Raw genomic sequence first — 24,781 nt, 5'->3', positions numbered from 1 at the left:
ATCTTGTCTAAGTCAGTCAGGTCCAAGAGTAAGTCCATGAACTAAGCTTCTTTTGAGATCACCGAGCTACGTTCACTGGCGATACAACTGTTCTTATGTTCATTAATTCAGCAGTGTAGGGATATAGAAGAGTACATTTACTTAATTGCTAACCAAGGGTAAAATTGAAATACTTCATGTTACTTTACACTTCAGCTGAACTACATTAAAAACATATTTAATTTTGTATCTTACTAATTGCAAGCTCCTGTGAGGAATGTTCTGTTTGTGTTGATTGTGTCACCTCCTTTGGACAAAGTGATACCTCTTGGCTTTTTGCTAATCTTTTCCCTGTACAATTATAAGTATTTTTTTCTTACCAAAAATCTCCCCCTGCTGTCTTTTAAAAGTAAAAAATATCACTTACTGCGAATAATTACTGTCAAAATCGTTGAAAAAGGCTTTTTCTCCAGTGTGCTGTCACTCATCCTGTCTGACACCTACACTCCTGCAGCTGTTACAGGCATACAAAATTATAATATAAAAAAAAGTCAGTGTTGTTGATGATGGTCTCATTTGTTTTTGTATGTCATAAAGAGGCATCACTGTGAATTTCAGTCTGTTTCATAACCAGTTTAAATTTCCTCACAGGAGCTTTAAGTGATAGCTTCAAATTAAATTACGGAACATTTGTTAAAGAGAAAGAAGAAACTTACTTATTAACGCCCAGGGGGAAATTCAATTTTTCCACTCATGTTATATTTTTTTGGTCATGCTACATGCATAGTTTGGTGTATATACATACAATTTTATGCACAAACATGCAGTGGACATGCGCTTGGGGAGAGCTGTCAGAGTGAGGATGCTGCCGTCAACCAGTGCAGCCCGAGCAGTTGGGAGTTCAGTGCCTTGCTCAAAGGCACCTCGGCAGTACCCAGGCAAGTGAACCAGCACCTCTCCAGCCAAACTTCGTCCATGCTGGGACTTGAACCGGCGCCCCTCCGGTTGCCAAGCCAAGCCCCTAAGGATTGAGCTACTGCCACCCCCCAACGGACCAAATATACGGTTACTCTTCTTAAACTTCACCATTTTAAGTCAGTTGAGATAAAATCAGTCTTATTATGTTTGTATGTGATGGACCAAAACAAAAAGTCTATTATTTAGAAGTTGGGGGACAGATATGACAATGAATTTAAAATGAGATACAAATTAAATAGTCAGAGTTTTGAGCGTTTTGATGTTGAACCCCTCACTGAGATCAGATGCTGCCTTCAGGTAAAATTTGCCATCCATCAGATTTCTACTTTTTGGACTCTGTTTGTCAATCAAACTGTGGAAACATCTTCCTTTATGATAGGTTTGAATTGTGTAAAGGTGGAAAAGTCCATGATGAAAGGATGATGAGGATAGGATTCAAACTTGCTCAAGTGACTGTATGATGTTGTTTCACTTAAATTGGCCATTTTTCTGCAGAAGAATTTGTCCTCTGATAAAACTTACGTTAACTTGAGTCGTATTTCTGAAGCAAGGCTTCACTTGTAAAGGAGTATTTTCATTGTTATGTTCTATTGGTTATTTGAACTTAATTATTGGATCTGTATATTTCATCCACCATCACTCCAGGCGGGGTTGGGGAATTCCTATACTGTAAATGTCAAATCTTAGTTGTTGAGCTGAGCTAGATATGCAGAGAGAGAATATTGGATGATGAAATAATTCATGAATTTTAAATAGTTTCATTTACTCTTTGGCAGAATTGTGAGATTTCCATCCAATATAATCCAAATTCAAAGCTGAGTCTTTCATACTGCTGTCATTATTTGAGTCTCCATTGTACATCTTTAGAGAGTCTGTATATTTGACTCTATATTTTCTCTGGCTGATGGGTGCACCAGTTTGCCACTGACCCAGGACCTTGACACAGTTCCGCTTACAGCTGTGCGAGGACAGATCCTCTTAAAAACACTTTTATGAGCTTCTATTATTGATTTTATTGGGATTGGGTAAAAAAGAAAGGGGGTCCTAGTCTGACATGTGTCTCTATCTGAGAATAACTGAGACCTTCAGACACCTGGGACCTTAGCATGTGGCCTGTCACTGTCAGATCAATAGATCATTTCATGAAGGCCCCTGTGGCTCCTCAGGGGCCCCGTGCCACGTTTCAGTCCTGCTATGGAACACGGCTATTCTGAGGAGGCACACAGCTGCTGTCAACTTCACCTGTCACACTGTCAATACACAAACTTGACACCTCCACAACACAGATGTGTATGTAAGGGTGAAGGGGTTTAGGATCATGTGTGAGTATGCACACACTTTTTGTCCTTATTTGCCACAAGCATTGATTTTTCCACAGATAAGAAGCTGCTTCTACAGTTCCTCAGATAGCAGCACCAATAATGAAAACGCCTCTGGTACTGTCTAAAACAGGGCGTCTGGTATCAAGAATTTAGTTTTAGGTTACATGCCTTGGCGAGCAAGCCCGTCAATGTACTGATCCAGCACACTGACTGTATATAAAGGTGAACAATGCATCTCCACCTCCTTCCTTTGTACAAAAGTAACACTAAAATACCACAGCATTAAGCGCTGACGTATCGTGCTGGTGACATCTAACCTGAGTCTGCACAGTAGGGATCAGCTGGTTGAGCTTCATTATTGATCCCCTCCCCCTCCCTTAATGTTACCCAAGACACCCTTTTGAATTACTAATAAATCTGAAGATCCCGCAAGTCCGCACATTCTGCAGAATCACTGATCCTTGAGTTGGTTTGAGGTGGACGCAAATTTTTTCCCTCACTGTTCCTCCTCTACTCTGTTAATTCAGCACATACATCCCTACAGCAGCAACATCTGTCATCAGAGCTGTCAATCATGGAATCATACCTAATTTGAAATAATTTATCAGAACTAAACTTATTAGAAAAATCAATGTCTGGACATAAATTAACATGATGAGAACTAGCTATAGCTTTTGGCCTCACTTGTGAGCTGTCATGTGGTCCATCTACAGCAGGGGTTCTCAAAGTGTTGGTCGGGACCCCCTTGGGGGTCATGAGACACAAACGGGGGTCGTGAGATGTCTTCCAGAATGTTTTTTTTATTTTTATAAAAAACCAATTATAGTAAAAAATATCGGGGAGCTGGTGGCCTAGCGGTCTAAGCGCCCCACGTACAGAGGCTACGGTCCTCGTCGCCAGTTCGATTCCCGGCCGGTTGACTATGTCCTGCATGTCTTCACCCACTCTCTACTCCCCACATTTCTCTCTCTCTTCAGCTGTCCTATAAAATAAAGACAAAAAAGGCCAAAAAATATAACTTAAAAAAAAAAAAATCGACAAATATAGTAGCTAAACTTGAAATTAAAACTTGAAAATAGAAAATGTAATGAGTTTTCTGCCTTTCTTTTTGCCAGATGACTCCTCAGTTTAGGGTTAGTGAACAGTTGTCAAAAGCATCAGTAGCAGTAGGTTAATTCATAAAGGCACAGGAAACACAGACACATGCTCATATAGGAAGGCTAATTTTCTGCAGACAAGCTAAATGAAGCCACATTAAATCACTTTGAGGGACACTGGGGGTCACAAGTCTTTGGCACCTTTATTTTGGGGGTTGCTTGCTGAAAAGTATGGGAACCCCTGGTCTACAGTATTTATACAGTCCACAATCTCGACATTGTTCTTCATTTATACTTCAAAAAGTAGTGTTCACAGCAAGTTGTCTTGTTCTGCCCTGGGGGTATGATGAATGCAACTTGACTTAATATTTTAAAGCGGGAAAAAAAAGGCAAAGCCAGGTATTTGGTTATGAGAAGTCAGCAAATAAAAAGCAGCACAGAAAAAAAAAGGATTTCAGATAGTTAAAGTTCCTTTGATGAGTTTGTATCTGGTTTGAAATAGACTGAAATTAATACAGATGCCTCCTTAAGAGCCACAAACAGGAAACAGACCATCAGTATTGAAATGTACTATTTCTAAACAGTTATTTTTAGTGTCTTAAGCTGCAACCATGGGGTATGTTTCAGAAATTGTGATATTAATGCATGCTGCCCAAGCCTCCTTATTTTCCAATTTCCATGGCAAAGATATTAGATGAGTGAAACATTTGGCTGAAAGCAGGGTGGGAAAAAAATACCCCTAACACAAGTACAGGGAGAAAATCAGGAAAGAGATCAGAGGTACAGTTTTGTGTGAAAGAGCTGTATTGAAAAATAACTGATTTCAAGGAGTTTATTATGTGACACTTGCAAACAACAATAGTGCGGAAAAGGTCAAGAGTACAACATAAGCAGAGCTCGTAAAATGTCAGTGATCAAAATAGTTTGAAGTACAGATTAAAGCAAGTAAGCTGAAGCCTTCAGCCCACATAAGAGATAGCTTAATTTGAGTTATTTTATTGGTTGTGAAAGAAAAGTTGTACAGCGTTCATCCTCTGCATGTTTTTTTCTTCTTTCATAAAGGGTTTAACCTCAGTCAGGACTATCATTAATCAAAGCAAATAAATCCCTTCCATAATAATGATAGTATGTGTATTTTATGACACTGGATTCGTTTTAGTACGTGATATTGTCTGATCCCAGATCAGACATTAGTGTTGTTACTGAAAGCGAAAGACAGTTGTACCAGCACATCTCTGCTCGCTTCTTGCCTCCATGCTCTTCCTCCCTTCTTTCCTTACTTCCTCTCTGCCTGTTTAGGGGACATGTCTACATCCCTCCTTCGGTTCTTAAATACATCTCCGTATCCCCGACGGGTTCATTGCCATCCCGGTAGGCCTACAACATCTCCCTCTCCCCCTCCCCACCCTCACTCCCCTATCTGTGACATTTCTCGCAGACATTTACTGGGTGACCTTTGCAGCCCTTTCTCTGCTAGGACACTTACAGTGAATGCGTGCTGCTGCTCAGACTCTACGAAAGGATCATCAGGGAATTAAACTCACCAACTGCCACCATATTCTATCAGCCATCTCAGCACTTCTGCACCACTCTCTCCCCATCTTCCACTTCCTCCTCCCCCTCTTTTCCTACACTCTGCTCCACACTCTCTTCATCTTCTAGATCACAGGCTTCTAAAGGGACAGCAGGTCCCACAGGTCTTGCCACTAACAGGTACAAATATGCTCATTTCTTTCAGTGTAACAAGGCTGGGCTAGCTGTCTCTGTATGTGTGAGTGTGTTGGTACACATGGGTGTGTTTGGACTTGCATCATCTAGCAGTAACACAACATTCACGTCACTAAGTCCTCTCCTCTGAGTATACACACCTATGGCGTGTATCTTTATGTCTCTGTCATATTGGTTCACGTGGATGCACCTGCTATCTGTGTGTTTGTGTGTGAGTGTGGATTCACATCTTCCTTTGTCTGGATTTAATGGAGTGTGTAGGGCAGTAATGGTGTGTCAATGTGCAGTCATGTGTGTGTGAGTGTGTGTGTTTATCCTGGTAAGGTGACATCTCTCCTCTGTCTACTGCCTGTTTCCCTGGAGACTGATTGCATGGAGGCATCGCTCTGTCAGGGAGAGACCCCCAAGGCTAACTCATTACAACTCACACACACAGAGATGCACACCGACACACATGCACACTTAAAGGCATTACCATCATGTGTACGGACGACTTATCGTTACAAGAGTAATGTGCTGTAAAACAAAGTGTGTTTGTTCTTGCATCTGTGTCAATAAAGGTGAGATGGGGACATCTGGGGGGAAACCCTTACCCCTACAATTCAGACTAATGAACAGTTGAGAAATAGGGGACTTAAAGCTAGGGTTGGTAGTCACGGAAAACCAGCATGAATTTGAATGTAGCATTTTCTCAGGAGGAATCAGTCTAACCCCTCCCCCCCTTCCCCTCAGAGCTCCTCCAAAACGACGCCCCTGCTCACATGTACGAGCGCCGCTGATTCGCGACCATATGATCGTGACTGATTCAAAACCGGTCCTCAGCACATCGTTTGTGTTTTGCACTACGTCAACTCATGTCTCACTCGGCAGTTAGAAAACACCAAAACATTATCATAGTGAAAGTTAAAAACACAAACAAACATGAAATGTACGCGCAGGAGGCGGGCAGAACAGCAGGACGGGATTTGATTGGTTTCATATTTTGGATCCTGATGGCAGGGATTGGTTGGTGTTTTCCTAGGTTTACTCCGGCTGTAGATAGCAGCTTTTCTTCGCTCTTTTTTAAGAACACATTATGTATTGATTGCCATCGGTACACAAAGATCATTTTAACCAGTATAACAAAAAGTGTATCTAAATCTGACTACAAACCCCAGCTTTAAGGTATTGATTGATTGAAGCAAGATAGGGTGAGCGTATGAGATAGATCAATCAATGCATTCAGTCTGTGTAGTGTCCCCTAAAAGTGATGTGTGCATTCATCTGTGTGTGTGTGTGTGTGTGTGTGTGTGTGTGTGTGTGTGTGTGTGTGTGTGTGTCTGCCTGCTAACTGCACTTAAAGAAGCTCAAACAGCTTGTTAGCTCTGCATGCTTCCCACCAAGTCCTTAATCAATACACACTAATCACACACTTACGCACAGCTGGACAAGAAAAGGGGGAAAAAGCACTCACACACATCTGATACATACATGCAGACACATACACCACGTCAGGGGGAGCTTGAAAATCTGTCCTTTCATACAGGGCCTGGGTCCACTAGAAGTGTTTTTGTTGTTGTTTTTGTTTTTGTTTTGTGGTTGCAGCACCTATTTTTTATGTTTTCAATGCTTGGCGTCCTGAGACCCTTCTCTGTTACTGACCAGTCAAAATCAAGAAGGGGATGAACTTATGAAGTTATTTTTTTGAGCATTTTTGCCTTCATTAGATAGGACAGCCAAAGATAGAACCGAAGTGTTGGGGGTAGAGGTTGAGAAAAGACATGGAAAACCAATGGTTGTGTCTGGGAGTTGAACCAACGACTTCCACAACCAGGCATATAGCTTCTGTTCATAGGGGCGAGCGCTTAAACTGCGAGGCCAACAGCACCCCTGGAGGGGGAGGAACTTCTGATATCCACTTAGTCAACAACAGCAACAGAGGTCCATATGGAGAAGAAACTATACACACTTGTTTTTCCAAGGTACAATTTCCAGGTCTAGAGCTGCTGTTAATGCCACAACACGCTTGTACGCAAGACTTAAAGGTCACTACGATTTGAAGCAGAAGTGCTGTGCGACATTTTTTATAGCCTCACAACCATATGCGCAGATGAGAAGAGCTCTGAAACTAAGGTCATTGGAGCCAATAACACATACGGTAGTGGACACAGGCCCTTATAATATAAAGGCCAGTATCATCTGGTTTAACCGACTCACTGTACGTGCTAACCTGGCTTTGTTTAAAGTGACAAAGACTCACCAACACTTAAAATGTATTAACTAACATGATGTCTTGTGTTTGGTGAACTTGTTGCAGAAATGTTAGAGCATGGTATGGTTGAAAGGGGATTTGGATGTTGTTGTTCTTCATATAAAGATGTCTTAGTCATAGTGGAAAAAGCACAGGACTGATTTATACCACTGATCAAAGCTTTGTTCTGTGGCTGCACAACAATGATCACATTCCAGTTATTTTCCCGTAAATTCGGTTGCAATATCATTGCAGAAAAGAAAAGGACCTCTCTGCACTACTCCAGAAGTTCCTCACACTAGTTTGTTAAAGAGATTTAGACTTTTAAATCTGCCATGTTGCAGTTTTATTATATATTTTTTAGTTGTGACGAGAAGGGAGAACCAACACAATAGCATGATCTTGAAACTTAAGCAGCGTGACAGAATTCAGTCACTGTTCAATTTGCCTCAGTTGCTTTTACCTGTGCACTACTGGTTGCCTGGCAGCCTCCATGTGGGGACAAGAATCATGAAGTATACTGTTTGTTGTTGTTTGTTTAAGGTGAAATAGTGGTTAAAATAAAATTAGTTTGCAGAAATTATGTCAAAGCAGGGCCAAGCTACTGTACAGTACAACCCCCACTGAACAACATCTTGTCATTAACTGGATACTCAATATATAGACAAGAGAGTGGTATTGATCGTCTTGAGAGTGAGTCAGCACATTTGACTGAGTGTACACAGATGGCAGTGGATATCAATGTAACATCAGAAAAACATTGGAATCGAAATTGAACTGATGTTTTTTTTGGTATGAATGAAAATATGATTGATGTCAAATCCAAAAGTTGGATTTACACCAACATCTGAAAAGGAACAAAGTTTGATCACAGATTAAAACCAAGCGGCAACCTCCGGTCTAAAAATATGAGTCCAATGCGGAAGTGCTAAAAACTGCAGTTCATTGAGGATCCGCTTGAGGCTGGCTCTGGAAGTACCGGAAACCACATACACACCAATTCAAAAAAGACGATCTTTACAGCAGAAATAAACCTGTTTACAGCCTGGTACAAAAGACGAGTGTAGTCTGGATAGCTCATTTCTCGATCAGCTCACACAGTACGGGAGGTGAATTTTTTCCTAACGCAGCAATTTCGAAGATATTGAAATTACGAGTCTTCCAATGAGAGGCACAGCTGACTGCGGGAACACTGTAGCTGTTGGCTAGGAGGCTCAAACTCCGCCTCTTTACGTCACAATCGCTCCACAGCAGCAATATGGCTGCTGTCGACGATTGGCCTCAACAGCTCTTCAGAAACAGATGGGTGACGTCATGGATCCTACATCCATATTTATACAGTCTATGATTAAAACCAGGTTGATATCAAAACCCAACATTAGCTTGTCATCAATGACTAATGTTGACAAATGTTAAATTCTAATTGAAATTAAAAATCCAATAAAATCAAGACCCAAAGATGGGATGACATCAGCCTCGCTCTGAAAAATGTCTCATTGAGTACAAGTTGAGTTTTATTGACAATCCTTTATGACTAAATATCAACAACACAACTTAAAATTAACAAAATATCAATATCAAATGTTGTCAGTCTTCTACAATTCCCCTAAAGGGACACAGAGGAAAAACATTTTGAGGTTGAACCTGAGAAACTTTCTTGAGATCCTGAGATTACATTATCATTCTGTATTGTGCACTGGAGTCACAGCTGTTTGGGCGCAGCAGCCATTGTGAGTAAAACAGCCCAGAAGACAGCTCAGACAGATGAAATCAGGTTGAAGCTCGCTGTCTGCCTTACCATGGATGAAAAGTGGTGTCATTCTTGTAAAAACCATGTTACAATGATGAGTTATTGACCCGGGAGGGAATTTACTGTACCTAGATTGTGAATTCACCTGAATGAGAACGTTTGCAATGTAACCACATTCAGTAGCACTTCACCGCAGCTGGCTGGTTCAATAAACCCCTCGACTCTGCGTTGTGTGCTGAATGATGAGTGGGCTTCTTTGCCTGTTAATGCCAACATTTAACCTCTGAACAGGAACCAAATAAATTCTGGTCGCAGTTTGCACTACGCAGGAACAGCAAGTGATATTAGCACCATAGCTAACAGGCTTGCTAATGAATGTACAATGTTGTTACATACATATTATTAGCTTTTACCACACTGACCAAGATGGCGCCAGCGGTGTGCATGGCGAGCCTTCTGTCAGGCCTATTCAGACTATTGTTTGCGCTTTCATTATGTGGTTGCAGTCTAAATGTCTCTGCTCTGCTTGTATATGATTGCCAGTCGCTTCTTAATATCAGAGATGCCAGAGAAATGGCAAGAAGGTTATCCATATGTTTATCACGTCTCGGCTGGACTATTGTAATTCTCGCCTGCTGACTGGGAAGAGACGACGTGATCACATAACGCCTGTACTGGCTTCTCTTTGCTGGCTTCCTTTCAGTTTCAGGATCCAGTTTAAGACTTTGTTGTTGGTTTTTAAAAGCTTACATGGGCTGACACCACCTTATCTGTGTGAATGTTTGCACCTACTGTACATGCTCCGGCCAGAGCACTCAGGTCAACGCACCAGGTGGTTTTAGATAACGAGGGCTCAAAACCCTAGGTGACCAAGCCTTTGCGGTGTCTGCTCCCACACTGTGGAGCAGTCTGCCTCCTGATATAAGGCATGCTCAGACAATCTAGAATTTTAAATCTCTACTTAAAACGCACCTCTTCACACTGGCTTTTAATACCTACTGAGCGAGACATCCTACATTTAATTTTTGTTTTTTATTTATTGTGCCTTTTTTCTTGTTATCTATTGTGTTTTTAATATCTGTTCTCTTAAATTACTATTTGTTTTTATTGATTGTGTTTTTAAGCGTGTACAGCACTTTGGCAACTGCGGTTGTTTTTTAAACGTGCTATATAAATAAAGTTGACTTGACTTGACTTTTAGAAATTACAACAACCCAGTCAGGACTTATCTCAACAACTGTTGAATAAATTACAGTGCGTTCTGAGTTAATTGGGTGTGAATACAGACATTAATACACAGAATCTCTACACAGTGCTGCACTCACTTTGGGTATGTCTCACATTTACTGGTGAAGCATTACAGCTGTTGGGAGAGAGGGCGCCCCAGATCAATTAGCTCAAATAAATCTCACATTATAGCAAGTGTAATAACTTACATTATAAAATGTGGTACTCATGATCTTGCAAAATCTTCTCAGGACATCCAGAAAGTTTCTTGGGATCTAGAGAAAGTTTTTTAAGGATCGACGTCACGAAGAAATTTTCCTCCATGTCCCCTTTGGGGGGCTCTGTAGTCTTCTGTCTGGAGTTAACATTAGGCACTGGATAATTAGGTTTAGGTCCACGAATGTCACAACCTTCATTCAACCAAATATCGACTTTTACACTGCAAAAACTCAAAATCTTACCAATTGAAATTGTCTCATTTTGAGTCAAAATGTCTTATCCCACTTGATTTAAGATACATTAACTTAACAAGTAACATTTGTGCCAGACAGAGGGACTTGTTCTAAGACAATGCATCTTAAATATCTTGTTAAGTCAAACAATCTTGAAATGATCTTGTTTTGAGTTGTAATTTAGAAGAAACAAGGTTTATTTTAAATTTCATACATTTTTCAAGCTAAGATCTTATAAGATAAGATAAGATAATCTTATATTCGTCCCACAATGGGGAAATTTAAGTGTCACAGCAGCAAAGTAGACAGTGCAAAGTCATTAGCAATTAAAGTTAAAGAGGTAAAAGATGAAGATGGATAATCTTGATTTAAGACAAACCCTTTACTTGATTCAAGTAAATGCATATTATTGGAGAATCTATCAGAAAACAGCTCCATTGATAAAAGAAAGAAAGAAAGAAAGAAAGAAAGAAAGAAAGAAAGAAAGAAATGTTGTTTTTTTAAGGGTGGGTTACAGTTTTCAGGTACTGTTTCTTCTAAATCAGATAAAAATATACATCCTCAAACTACATGCACACAATGAAACACCTACTTTAGAGCATAGCTGGCTTATCCTAAAAAACAACTTGAATATTAGTATATCCAGCTAACTATGAGAAGACATTATATCTCAAAATTCTCAAATTAAACTTTGTAATCTTATTTCAAGTACAAGATGGTCTTAAACCTAGAGAAGTGCTGCTATAATACAACTCAAATTAAGTTGAATATATCTCAAATGAAGAAGTTGACAGGAAATGTATTAGTGCAAAAATCTATTTTTGAGTGAAAAAATACTAATTGTTAGCATTCCTGGCTTATTCTTAGACACTAAGCTTTAAAATACTGGTAAAATATAGCATAAAATAAGTTCAAGGTAAAAGTACCTTGAAATAAGTTTTTTTTTTCTTGTTTTTGGAGGGGCATTTTTTCCAGTGTAATGTCAATGTTCCCTACTGTTAGGTCATTCCTCATTTTCCATACCTTTACAATTTACAGTAGCTTTAAATAAAGTACAAACACACAAAAATAACTTTTTTTTGTGCAACATACAAGAAGAAAAGACATGTAATGGTGTCCCTATCTGTATTTGTATGCAACATAGTGTGGCTTGTATTACATTTTGCCTGCATCTGCTCTTTAAATCTGAAGACTTTGTTATTAAACAGCCTCAGGCTCTCTGTTGTGATGTTTATCTAGGCTGTTAATGCAAGCGCATTAATTTAGTATGGCAAACATTGGTATAAGAGGTATCCCATTACGAGTAATAAATGGACTGTTGCAAGCCAATGAAAATCGAGAATTCTCTGTGGTTAAAATTTTTCCCAAAAGACTGGGATGGACAAAACCAACACGTCAACAAAGTCAAGTCTTTAACAATCCAGGCAGATTGAAGCATTTAAAACAAGCAGACACAAAATGCTCCTGACAGTGTGATGGACAGAGCTGAAAAAATACCTGGACGGACATCAGGCAACTGAGTTTAACTCAAATCCCATTTCAGCTTAACTCTGCAACTCTGTCTTCAAACAGACGCTGCTGCTGAAATCGAAGGCTGCATTTTTCTCATTAGCACAACAATGTTGGCTTCTTCTGCACCTAGCCTGCTTCAGAGTGTACAAATGAGATGCTAGCAAAGGGAGTAGGATGTGAAGGAAAGTGAGCAAATGAAGACCAAAAGAAGCTGTAAGGCTGTGGGCAAAGTGATGGAGGAAATCAGAAGAGAGTCAGGCTAGATGGTATTTTCCTGGTATTGTTCAGTGGCCCGTAACCACATAGATATGAGCAACAAATGAACATCACTGCTTTACTGCTCTCCTGAAATGTGTGTGTGTGTGTGTGTATGTGTGTTTATATGTGCTTGTGTGTGTTAGAGGCTAGAAAAGGCGCACAATCTAATATTTGATTCTTTCAGATTTTGATTAAAAGAAGAAGAAATGCTCAATAGAGGAGGATGTCTAGTAGGATTAACCAACTAGACTGTGTGTGTTTTTAAGTGTGTGTGTGATGTTGAATTAATGCCATTAAGGCCATGAAGGCTCTACACAGACCCTAAATAGACACACTAACACACTAACACACTCTATTTTCCAGGAGGCTGACTTGCAATATATATTCATGAACCCAAAATGCAATGTAGATTGTGCTTAATAACATCATGGAGGAAAGGCTGAGTAATGTGTGTCTAAACTGGGAGTGCAGCTTCAGATAAAGAGAGAGTTATTGGCGATGAATGCTTAATAGCATCCTACTTAACAACCCAAATATCTGATTGGAGATGCTGCTGTCTTAAGGTGGCTCAACTCTTCCTCTAGAAGAGACATCTGGCTGTTGTGTTCATCTCGTTGCCTCTGTGAACTCAGGAGTGAATGCACGTTGGGGTTTTTGTGTGTAACAATCTGAGACTCAATTCAAAGTCCTTGAGCCAATGTGAAAGAATGAACCAATTTAGCTTGTGTGGCTTTCAGAATAAAAGGCACTGAACACACTGTCTTAATTCTAAAGGCCTTTTTTAAAAAAAAGCGTAAAACTTAGTGTTTTGTTTGACTGCTGATTCTTTTTACTGTACAGATTGGAAAGCCTTGGAAACAGAATAATGACACAAAACCCTCCGTCAGGCATGAATGCATGACACCTGAAACCTGTTGAACTGCACTGACGAAAGGATATGTTTTCCGCTCAGGGTTATTTTATCCTCTTTGTTTTTCAATTAAAAGGACGAGCGTGGTGCTAATTCAAAAATCTTCTTTTGACAAAGAATCCAGTAAAAAGAGAAAATCCAACAATGATTTTTATATAATAAGCATTAATTGTGAATCCAGAGCCTGAGCCATTGAGTTCAACTGTTGCCAAAATATGATGAAAAAGCATCAAATAAATGTGTTGCATGGATTTCCGTCATACACCTTCCTTCTGTGCACTCTTCACCAAAGGCTCATAAATCCAACCACTGCAGTGCACTCAGAAAATGTTTTAAAAATATACAATTGCATACCAAAGGAATGTCTCAAAATAACTACCTTTCATTTGCAATTGTGAGCGTGGGGGGGTTTGTAGTTCACTAACTTTACTAAGAGCATGGAAAATAAAGATGAACCAGCCTGAATCCTCCATGCATCTTCCAAAAGCAATCTGTTTGACACCTTAAAAAAGTGCAAACTAATACAACAGTCATGATGACTGTGTCTCACAGTAATTACTTTTCATGATTAATTGCAAGTATTAGGGACTTATTATCACAGTTATGGTCTTTATTTGACTTAATATTTTAATTCTTGAAAGAAAGAAAGAAAGAAAGAAAGAAAGAAAGAAAGAAAGAAAGAAAGAAAGAAAGAAAGAAAGAAAGAAAGAAAGAAAGAAGGAGAATAGAAAACAGGATAAGCAAATTGGTGCTTTGCGGAATACTCACTTCAGCATTTCTCAATGCTCCTAATAATGATTCTTACAAATTTAATTTCTTGGAAGGTAAAATATTTACAGTCACTAGCTGAAGCTGGTGGGAATTTTTGTTTTAAAAGCATGTGATCATACACCAGGGTATAAGTATTAAAAGTAACATAAGTGAAGAATAATGTATGTTATGTATAGTTAATGGATGGTTATGCAAAATTAGAGTCCAAGCAAGGTTAGCAAAACCCTGATGCAAAATTTAAAATGATGATTTTAAAATTATTTATTTATTCAGATAACAAAACAGTCCCTCTGTTTTCACAATCAGGAATGCTTCTTGCTATCAGCCTCCTTCTGGAAGAATTAACATTAAACAGAGCATTTCTCCTCTCTCCCATGGTAAAACATTAACCTGATTATTTGTTATAATTCACGTTAAACTGAACATTTCCAATGAAGGTAACATTCGACAAGGTGAACAGGACTTCTGCAGGAATATTTGTGTTGATATTTCTGTCTTCAGCAGCTCTCCCTCCTCTCAGGGTTTTGCAGTTGGGTGACGTCACGGATACTACGACCATATTTTATACAGTCTATAGTGATAAGTAAAAAAGCTGAAAAAAGATCAAGTGAAAGTGAAAATCAGTGGATCTTAATTAATTAATGAAATTGGATACATTTTGTTTCACTGAACAATTTAAAGCTTTGATTAGAGAGTTCTTATAATGAACTCCAGAGGATGACTAAAGTCAGTATAATACATCTGCTGGAGTTCATGAATATATGTTCAATATTTTATGACAATTACTCGGATTGTGTGTGGTTTTAACAAAAAACATGTCGGTTTCCAAATCAAAAGTTGAAATTTTCTTTGTGATGTAAACAACTACCTTCCTTCAAATAAATCCAATACCAAAATATCTCAGCGTGGACCAAAGAAAAGACAAAAATACAAACAGAGCAGTCAACACAGACTAACACAGAGCCTAGAGCTGTACTTCATGCGTGGATAACAAGGTTTCGTGATGCATGACAGATTTGGATGAGGTGAAGGCAAAAAAACAGAGGTGAAGTGATGTAACCAATCCTCCTCTGAATCTTTTTTTGTTTGAATACCAGAGGGCAACAATTCACAGTCTTCATGAACACTCTCCTTAAAAAATACATGAGTTGGTTTTTATTGTCCCCATGTATGCTTAACATTATCTCAGCTTTTTTAAACTGTGATACATGCGGATCAGGCTAATTATCTGATTGCATTCACAATATAAAACATGCTTTTAAGTATACACATTTGTTCTAAAGTGAACACTGCAGAACAGATGCAAAAACCCTCAACTCTTGTCCCATGAATGTTCCACCTTCATCTTGAGGTACTCTCGTGTATGTTTTCTGTGTCTCTTATATGAGTGGGCTAATGTAGGTATGTGTATGAGTGTGAGCACATGCGCGTGATGACTCCAGTGGAGCTGTTCCCTGAGCTTGTGAGGTGAAGGGGGTTAAGAAGCCACTGAAGTGCTATGAGTTGTATTGATCGGAAGTTCCCCACTGCATTGATTATAAGCCCTATGAAACCAGACGAGCAGAGGATTTAAGGCTTGACTTCAGAGTGATATTGATGAGCAGAACACTACCACTCTACTTCTGGTCAGCTTTGAAGGTCTGTTGTGTAAATGTTAGTTCTTATTGTCTGTGCTGAGCCACTGCTGCTGTAGTTCACATGCTATTTACTCATTTTGAACTCGCTCCAGGTCGAACTAGACTTCTGAAGAATGTGGATGATGATGACTTTTTAAGAGTATCAGGTCTGAACATTAAAAAAACATCAGAGTAATGATGATCTGAAATGTGTGTTATGTCTATGTTACTTGTTTCTAAGACTGCATGTGTGTGTGTCTTTTTCTTCTCTCCTTACAGAGCTCCATGTACTCTCTGGCCCTGAAGTGTCTGATCAGTCTGTCCACAGTCATACTGCTGGGTCTCATCATAGCCTACCATGCACGGGAAGTTCAGGTAAAACACATACAACATCAACCCAAAGACACAAAGCTAAACATGTGCAGGACCTTTGGATACATTTGTTAGCTTGGCTTTAGCAAGAGTTAGAAAAGAGGATGGACTCTACTCCCATGTCTTTGAGTCTGGAGCTGGAGTAGGGCAGGGATAAGCTTAGCTTAGAATGAAGACTGGAGACCGGAAAAACAGCTTGCAGGGCTCCAAAAAAATATAACGAAATTGGCAACCAAGATAATAAAGCCTCTTGGGCTTCGGGTGTAGCCAGGTTTGTGATAAAGGGCTTCTGGCCAAGACCTTCTTTGCCTTGGGCTGGTGATTATTTACAGTAGAGAAGTGAAGTTAGTGGAAGTTTTGGAGTTTTGTTAAATGTATGTTCATGCAAATCTTGGTTTACAGAGAAAAATTGAAGGCTAAATGGTCGCCAAATACTGCCAATAGGATTCTGGATGCATTGCATCCCCTTTGCTCTTTACACAGACTGTTTTCCTGGCCAATGCTTGCTCAAATCGCCAGCATAAGATTATAATCTAGCTATGAACACAAACTACACCAATTCTGACACTCAAAATGTTTTCACATGCTGACTGATTCCCCATCTTTTTGTAGAATCTGTTCATAAAGATAACCAAATTGGTAAACCTCACCTCTAGAAAGAGCAAAGATAAGCTAACCATCTGCTAAATGTAGCTAGATGTTCAGTGGACAAATCCATGAGCTGTATTGACCTTCTTGACTTCTGAAAGAAAGAATATTTCTATAATTCCTTTAATGCTATCAGCTTTCTGTGGAAGAGTGGTTTTCTATGGGGCACCGTTTGTAAAGTTGTGCACACCGAAAAAAAACACCAACATTTCTCCACATTTAGCTCCGAAATGTCATAAAAATTTAGTGATTTTTTTTTTTTAAAGTCACTTTTTTATCACATTTAGAGGAATATTTGTGATCTTCTTCACATTTAATTTTGTTGTGAAAAATATATTAAGGTAAAATCATTGTTAAATACAAATATAAATATAAATGTTCAATATACATCTAAATGTTAAATATAAATATAAATGTCACGTTGCTCTGCGATCCTAAATATTTAGCTGATATGCAAATTCACACTGCTGCCTAACGTAAATACCAAAATAAAAGCTTCATAGAGCGATACAGACTTAGCAATAGCAACTTAGCTTGTCCGTACCATAGACTGGGCCAGCATTGTCTCTGAGCGTTGTGAAATCTCTTACTGGCCTCCAAAACTGCATATCCAGCTTTTATACGGCGGGCAGTCCGGCTATAGCCCGTAGGAGTCAGTACTAACAGACTATGGTTAGGATATCTGTATGGCTTTATGAAGCTCTTATTTTGGTACTAACAGCGCCCAATACAAATTCACACTGCCGCCTAGCGGAAGTACCAAATTACAATAAAGCAATTCAGATATCCCAACCATAGTCTGTCAGTATGACTCCTACGGGTTACTAACTGGACTGCCCGCCGTAAATGTTTTAAAGGCAGTTTTGGATGCCAGTAAGAGATTTCACAATGCTCAGAGACAGAATTGACCCAGTCTGTGGTACGGACAAGCTAAGTTGCTATTGCTAATTCTGTATCGCTTTATGAAGCTTTTATTTTGGTATTTCAGCTAGGCGGCAGTGTGAATTTGCATATCAGCTAAATATTTAGGATCGAGGGAGCAAAATTTAACATTTAGATTTACAGTTAATATTTATATTTATATTTATAATTTATATTCATATTTAACATTTATATTTATATTTAACATTTAGATTTAGATTTAACATTTAGATTTAGATTTAACATTTAGATTTAACATTTAACATTTGGATTTAGATTTAGCATTTGGATTTAACAATGATTTAACTTAATATACTTTTCTCAACAAAATTAAATGTGAAGAAGATCACAAATAATTCTCTAAATGTGATAAAAAAGTGACATTTAAAAATTCACCCTACATTTTTATGACGTTTTGGAGCTTAATGTGGAGAAATGTTGCTGTTATTTTCGGTGTGCACAACTTTACAAAAGGCGCCCCATAGTTTTCCCTCATATAAGCAGAGCTACAGCTCTGCCCACAGTGTCCACATGAAAATGTTTTTCCTTCAAGCTTCTGAAATAGTCTGAAGGACCCAGGTGTGCCTCCGCTTCAACCAATTAATGGCATTAATGACAGTCATAGCAGGATCGACGAACCAGTCTGCACGGCTTTGCATCAAGTGGATACATGCCAAATGTTAAATACACACCCAGCCAATAACAATCATGTCATTTGAAAGATGAACAGGGAACTTATATATACACACCAACGCACACGTCCAAGACACACAAACACACACAGCATCACCCTCTTGTAAGGCTGAAACAATCAATCAGAAATGCTTTCATGCTTCATGATATCTGTTTTGCTGTTTGTCATTTTGCTAATATAATGGTACCATGGTCATTTAGCCAGGGTTTTCATCTGACACCATTTGCAATCGATGCACATTGACTATTTATGGGAGCCTTGAGGGAATCAGACCCAATGAGTGCCCCCACACTGGCTATTACTCCCACCAGCTAAACCACGAGGCAACACTCATCCATCTAACCACATATTAGTTTAATGCTGGGACTTTTTTTCATTACATCACAGCTTGGATGTTGCTGGAAATGTCTATTAACGTTCCAGCGGGTCTGTGATAGAGATTCTGGAGCATTCTGCATGAAGGTTCATGCTCTTTGTCTCTGGATCAATAAGTAGATTGCTGTTGAGTATTCACTGTCATACACAGGGACTGATAGACTGGTAATCAGTCTGTAAAAAGGGAGCTGCTGTGTTCTAAGACTCACAGGGAGAAGGAGCCAACTCAGTGGATGCACATGTGCTGCACGTGCATGAATGTGTTGGCGTATCTGGTGAAGAATTCATTGATAAAAGAACCCTCGTCCCTGCTCACAAGTTTGATGTCACATTCACATACTGAGTCAGTCATCCTCCCACGCGCGCTGTGGCTGCCGCACGTGACAGGCACGCTAATGCCGACAGAGAGAAGAGATGGAGAGTAGCTACAGTAAGGTTGAGTGAGAAAGAGAGAGAGAAAGAGAGAGAGAGAGATCAAATGGTCTTCTGCTAATCTCTTTGAGAAAAATTCCTTTTGATTAAATCAAGCTAGGGTGTGTGCAGTGAAGGTATCAGTGGGAATCGCAGCAGGGTGGAGGGAGGTGAGGATTGTGCAAAACCCAAATTCACTTTTGATAATAACTTGGGTGAGCATAGAGATAATTCAAACACCAGACAGCTTTAGAGGATGATCCTGGTTTATTACAACTTGAATATTCTTTTTTTAGTTTTGCCTGTCACTTCTCTCAGTTAGTCTGACACTGTGCTCATATAAACTCTCTAGAAAAGGGAACATCATGACATGCAGTTAGATTATTGTGGATGTAACAGTTTCTTACCTAAACTTTTTTTTTTTTTTTTTTTTTTTTTTTTTACACATTTGGGAAAGCGGACACTGTGTCCAATCCCAACTCAAGCCTGGGCCACAATAAAATGTTTTTAATATATTAACAGATGTTGAAAATGTGCCCACACATGATGACAAATGATGACAGGTTTAACAGTGTTGTCCTTTAAGTGGGTGGAATGCAACAATATGACCAACACAGCACAGCACACACTAACAGATTCCATTCACCAACACAGTCCCAACTCTTAAAACTGAATTCTGACAAAAGCTCTCAGGGTGCCTTTGAAGTAAACAAACATGGCAGATAACAGGATAGCTGTCAAGCTAAACGATGCTGGGGCGCGATTTAAGCTTATATTGTCGTGTCTCAACAGCCCGTGATGTGCAGATGCAGAATGAACTTTGTGACACTGACTTGCTCGCATCATTATATGCTTAATTACAACAAACAGCATCAGCATCAGCATCAGTAACAAGCATCGCAACTGCTTGGAGGACGACTGGGCCAGATGAAGTCGCCTCTCCTCTGTCTCCAAAGGCCGTCTTATAAAGGGTGTAGGTGTCGTCACAGCACACACATATATGGACATCTCAATACCAGTTCAACAATGTTATTTTGGACTCCAACTCTGAAGACCTTAAAATGACAACAGTCAAATGACCATTGGTCAAAGATGCCAACTGTCACAGTCAATCACATTTATGGCGAGATGCTCTTTTCTTAGAAATTCCTGAAGCCTCCTGGAGCCATTCTACAAACCTCTTGAAGTTATTTTAAACAACACAGACTAAATATATATACTTAATCTTATGTGGTTAAATATCAGATACTTCAATAAACAGAGGCTGTAGTTCTCGTCGCAATGCCCAATGTCCTCGGCCATTTGCTGCATGTCTTCCTCCACTCTCTGCTCCCCACATTGCCTGTCTCTCTTTAGCTGTCTTATGGAATAAAGGTAAAAATGCCCTAAGAAATGTACTAAATAGAAAATAAACGTTGTTAGCGGCATAGTTACCTGGTACATCCATTGTGGTAGCCATTTCTGTTCAGCTCTTTTCCTTGTCAGTTCAAGAATGTTTTACAGGCCATTTTGTTTAAACACTCAGGTTGTTGCCACGAATCAAAAAGTTGGACCGCCTTTTTTGCTGTCTATCTAACTTTATGCTTTGTCACCATGGATGGATAACTTCCCAATTGGCTATAATTTCATTCCAAATGACCATGCATAGAGTGCATGCTTAGATGTCCTTAAGGTACCCCCCCACACAACAGGATATTTGATCGTAAATATTGAACATGTTTAATATTTATGATTTCAAATGAGCGCGGCCACAATCTTCTTCTGACCAGATTGGGGGAAGTAAAATCACTCTTAACATACATAAAAAAAATCTGGTTACTTAAGCTTTAGAACCACAAATAAATCTGGACTTTACTGACTTTTGTCAGAAGAGGAGATTAAGGCCCAATTATCTTGTAATGTGTATGCCGCTTTAGTCACATACTGCCTTTTAACTCAACATGGTACACTTATTAGCAAACTGTTTGACATTTTTATATCATGCAGTGGTCGCGTGGCGATCTTTGCTCTCATTAGGACTTGTGCTTCTGGCCACTCGGTCCAAAATTTGCCCTTTTTTGCTCTGAGCCGTTAATTGCTACATTATGCTCACATGCTAGTCCTTAATGATGTCAGTTTACTGTTTGGTGCTGAACAGGAAGTGTATTTGGTCTTAGGGGTTTTCTTTAAAACCACTGCCTGCTGCTGAAAACAATGCTGATTATGTGAGAATGTCTTAATGATACAGTTGCCGTCCAAAACCAAATAATGTGGTTAGAAGCTCAATAGAGCTGAGGGGGACTGCAGATGAGAATTCTCTATCGGTTTTATGACTTCATATGACCCCTTCCATATACAACATATTGATTATTGCCTCGAAGAGTAGTTTCAGAGAGAAAGACATCAGTTTGTCATCTGCAGGGTTAGATTCTGGAGGTGTTGAGCCTTGCTTATACGTAGGGGTGGGAATAATGGGGTAACTCGTCTGTGAAGGTTCTCAGTCATCCAGGTCATGGTAATCCAAAGCTTGATCCGTAAGGCAACTGGACTGGTAGAAATTCTTGACGTTTCACCTCTCCTCCGAAAGGCTTCTTCAGTTCTGACCAGACTGGGGAAGAGCTCGAAGATATAAGCAACTAACAGTCATGGGTGTGTCCAGGAGACACAAAGGGTCGTTAGTCTAGTTTCTGACAGTCGTTCTGTACCTCCTGACAATCGTTAACCTAGTTCCTGACAGTCGCTAGGGTGATGGGTCAGCTGTGAGTCGTAATGGGGTAACTCACAATACGATACAGTACCCAATGCATTGCCCATGATAATGATAATATAACAATACAGCAATTCTGCCTGAGTTAATAAACTGCAAGGCAATCATATAATCATTATATCTGATTAACCAAAAAGTGTCAAATGCACCCAAATGGTAAAGTGCAGGATCAGTCTTATTGGTGCCAAAGCAAGGAGTCATGACCAAGTGGCAACCTCCGGTCTAAAAATATGAGTCCAATGCGGAAGTGCTAAAAGATGCAGTTCATCGAGAATCCGCTTGAGGCTGGCTCCGGAAGTACCGGAAGTCACATACACATGAATGGGAAAAAAACAATCTTTACAGCAGAAATAAACATGTTTACAGCCTGGTACAAAAGATGAGTGTAGACTGGATAGCTCATTTCTCGATCAGCTCACACTGTGAGGGGGGGTGAATTTTTGTCTAACGCGGAAATTTGGAAGATATTGAGACTACGGGTCTTCCAATGAGAGGCACAGCTGACTGCAGGAACACTGTAGCTGTTGGCTAGGAGGCTCAAACTCCGCCTCTTTACATCACACTGGCTCGACAGCAGCAATATGGCTGCCGCCGCCGATTTGCCTCAAAGCAGCGCTTCAGAAACAGATGGGTGACACCACGGATACTACGTCCATATTTTATACAGTCTATGGTCATGACGTAGTGACACAGTGAGTCAATTGGAGCTCTGTTCATAAACGCATAATTTCTTAGTTAAATATTGATATTTGGGGGGCATTTTTTTTAAACGAGAAACGCACCCCACGTACAGAGAATGGAGTCCTCCAAGTGAGTGTGTGTGATTCCAGCCTGCAGCCTTTCACTACATGTAACTCCCCGCTCTCTCTCTCAGTTTCCTGCTCTATTCACTGCCCTTTCCTGTCAATAAAAGCCTTTTTATGCCTTTAAAAGCAAAAGCCAAATAAAACTTAAAAATATAGATATTTTGCACCAGTGATATAATATGATATGATAACTGAATTGCATTGTATCAAATACGGACGGCTATAATGTGTTCCAACAGTTTATTGTCATCTTATGACCTGAAGAGGAGCTATTTTGTTCATTTTCAGGCTTTATAGTGCCTCTCTGATACCTCTGTAGCAGCTTAAGATAATTTAAAACTCAAAACACTCTTAATGATCTCAGGCTAGAGTCTTTGAAAACCTTAATTTCAGCCTCTGTCTGAAATGCTTTATTTTAGCTATCTATATTCTTCATGTGCTTCCAGATTGCTGCTGTTCAATTCTATTGGAAGAGAGCCTTTCAAGATGTACAAAACTGTGCATAGGCGTCAGAGTTCTAACTGGGATTCGTTGAATTTATGTTCAGTCGTTTCTAAATGTAATTGGTTACGCAGCTGTCAATCAAAGTATTAGATGAGTGGTTTCCTGCAGCGCTAGAGACCCGCCCCTGCAGACAGGAGACGGGAGACTATCGCCGATCGCTAGTTGTGTGTTTTCCTAGAGTCAGAAGTTTTAGTATTCATCATCTTGTGCCTTTTGGTGTGCGTCCTTTGTTATGAAACCACACAAACACCTATAGACCTACCCACAGATGATGCAGTTTCCTGCCTGTTGATGTTCCAGTACCTTCAATAAAACAAGTGAACCAAATTCCTGCCTGCGTGTCCTGACCGACCCCACAGAGACAGTCTTTACCTGTAGTGGGATTGTGTGTTCAGGGACAGATTTTTTAAGTAGTTTTTAGAAATCTTTTTTATTTTTCACCTTCAAGAAATCATCAAATATTCTTATTTACACAGTTTTTGCTAAGTAGCAAGCAATTCGCTGCTGACGTTTCTTAGCATTGACAGCCAACAGCAACAAAACAAGAAGCGGCGTAGGCAGTGTTGTGTGACTTGTTCTTTTCCAGTCCTTTTTCATCAACAGTAAACAGCAAGCTTGGCTCCATCAAAAAAATCAAAAATCCAGCAAGTTTGAACCATGAAGCTAACTGATTAACTCATTATATCCTCCTTTGTAACATTAGATAAACAGAAGCCTGAAAAAGCTGTGATTTGTGGTGGTTGGTGGAGTCACGTCTCATTCTGCTTCTGTGAGTGCAGTGAGTGTGCAGTCGTGCATGTAGAACATGTAAAAGTGTTTTCATAAACAGCATACAGGCTACACCTGAAACCATACATGTTTCATTACATGCATGTTAGGTTTATTAGTCAGTACCTGCCTGCTGGCGCCCGGCCTGTTTGCTCACATACATGGGCAGCATCAGAAGTGGCAGCCTGTCTCTGTTTTTTACTGTTACATAGCTTAACTACGCACTCGAATACACACAACAAGAAGTAATCCTTTATAAAATGAAAGGCATTGTTCAATAAAGATCTAATTCTCTGATTGCAACACACTCTGCCCAGCATGTAAGAGGAAATTACACACGCAGACACACAAACACACAGCATATATGCATTTGCACAGAATTTTGGGGAGGCAGAGTTGTGCACAGATCAGAGTGATGTTATCTGATTTAGCAGGCATGAATCCACCTTCTCTCTCTTTCTCTTTCACTGATATCAATTTCTTTCTCCTTCCTTGTGTCTTTTATCTCAAAGTGCGTTTTGTTAACACCATCAGCGTGCATCTCTTTTTTCTCCCTTTTTTTTCTTCCTCTCTCCTCTCGCTTATCAGATTAGATCTGTCTCCCTCCTCTCCTCTGGGCTTCAATTCAATTTTGTTGTTGAGTTTCACATCCTTTTTCTTCTTCACTCCTTTCCTTGCCTATAACTCAGCATTCAACTTCTCACCT

At 39.6% G+C, this 24,781-nt stretch overlaps 1 protein-coding gene across 1 annotated transcript in view; it reads left to right on the top strand.

Moving 5' to 3' along the window:
* The window catches only part of kcnn3 (potassium intermediate/small conductance calcium-activated channel, subfamily N, member 3), a 70,437-nt gene that overhangs the window by 6,111 nt on the left and 39,545 nt on the right, over window positions 1-24,781 (top strand). Inside the window, 1 exon segment of the mRNA XM_034697090.1 lies at window positions 16,110-16,205. Within this exon segment, the coding sequence (XP_034552981.1) occupies window positions 16,110-16,205 (96 nt within the window).

Source organism: Notolabrus celidotus, chromosome 12 (assembly GCF_009762535.1).
Source record: "Notolabrus celidotus isolate fNotCel1 chromosome 12, fNotCel1.pri, whole genome shotgun sequence".
NCBI classification, from domain to species: domain Eukaryota; kingdom Metazoa; phylum Chordata; class Actinopteri; order Labriformes; family Labridae; genus Notolabrus; species Notolabrus celidotus.
This window is presented reverse-complemented; position numbering and strand designations above follow the sequence as displayed.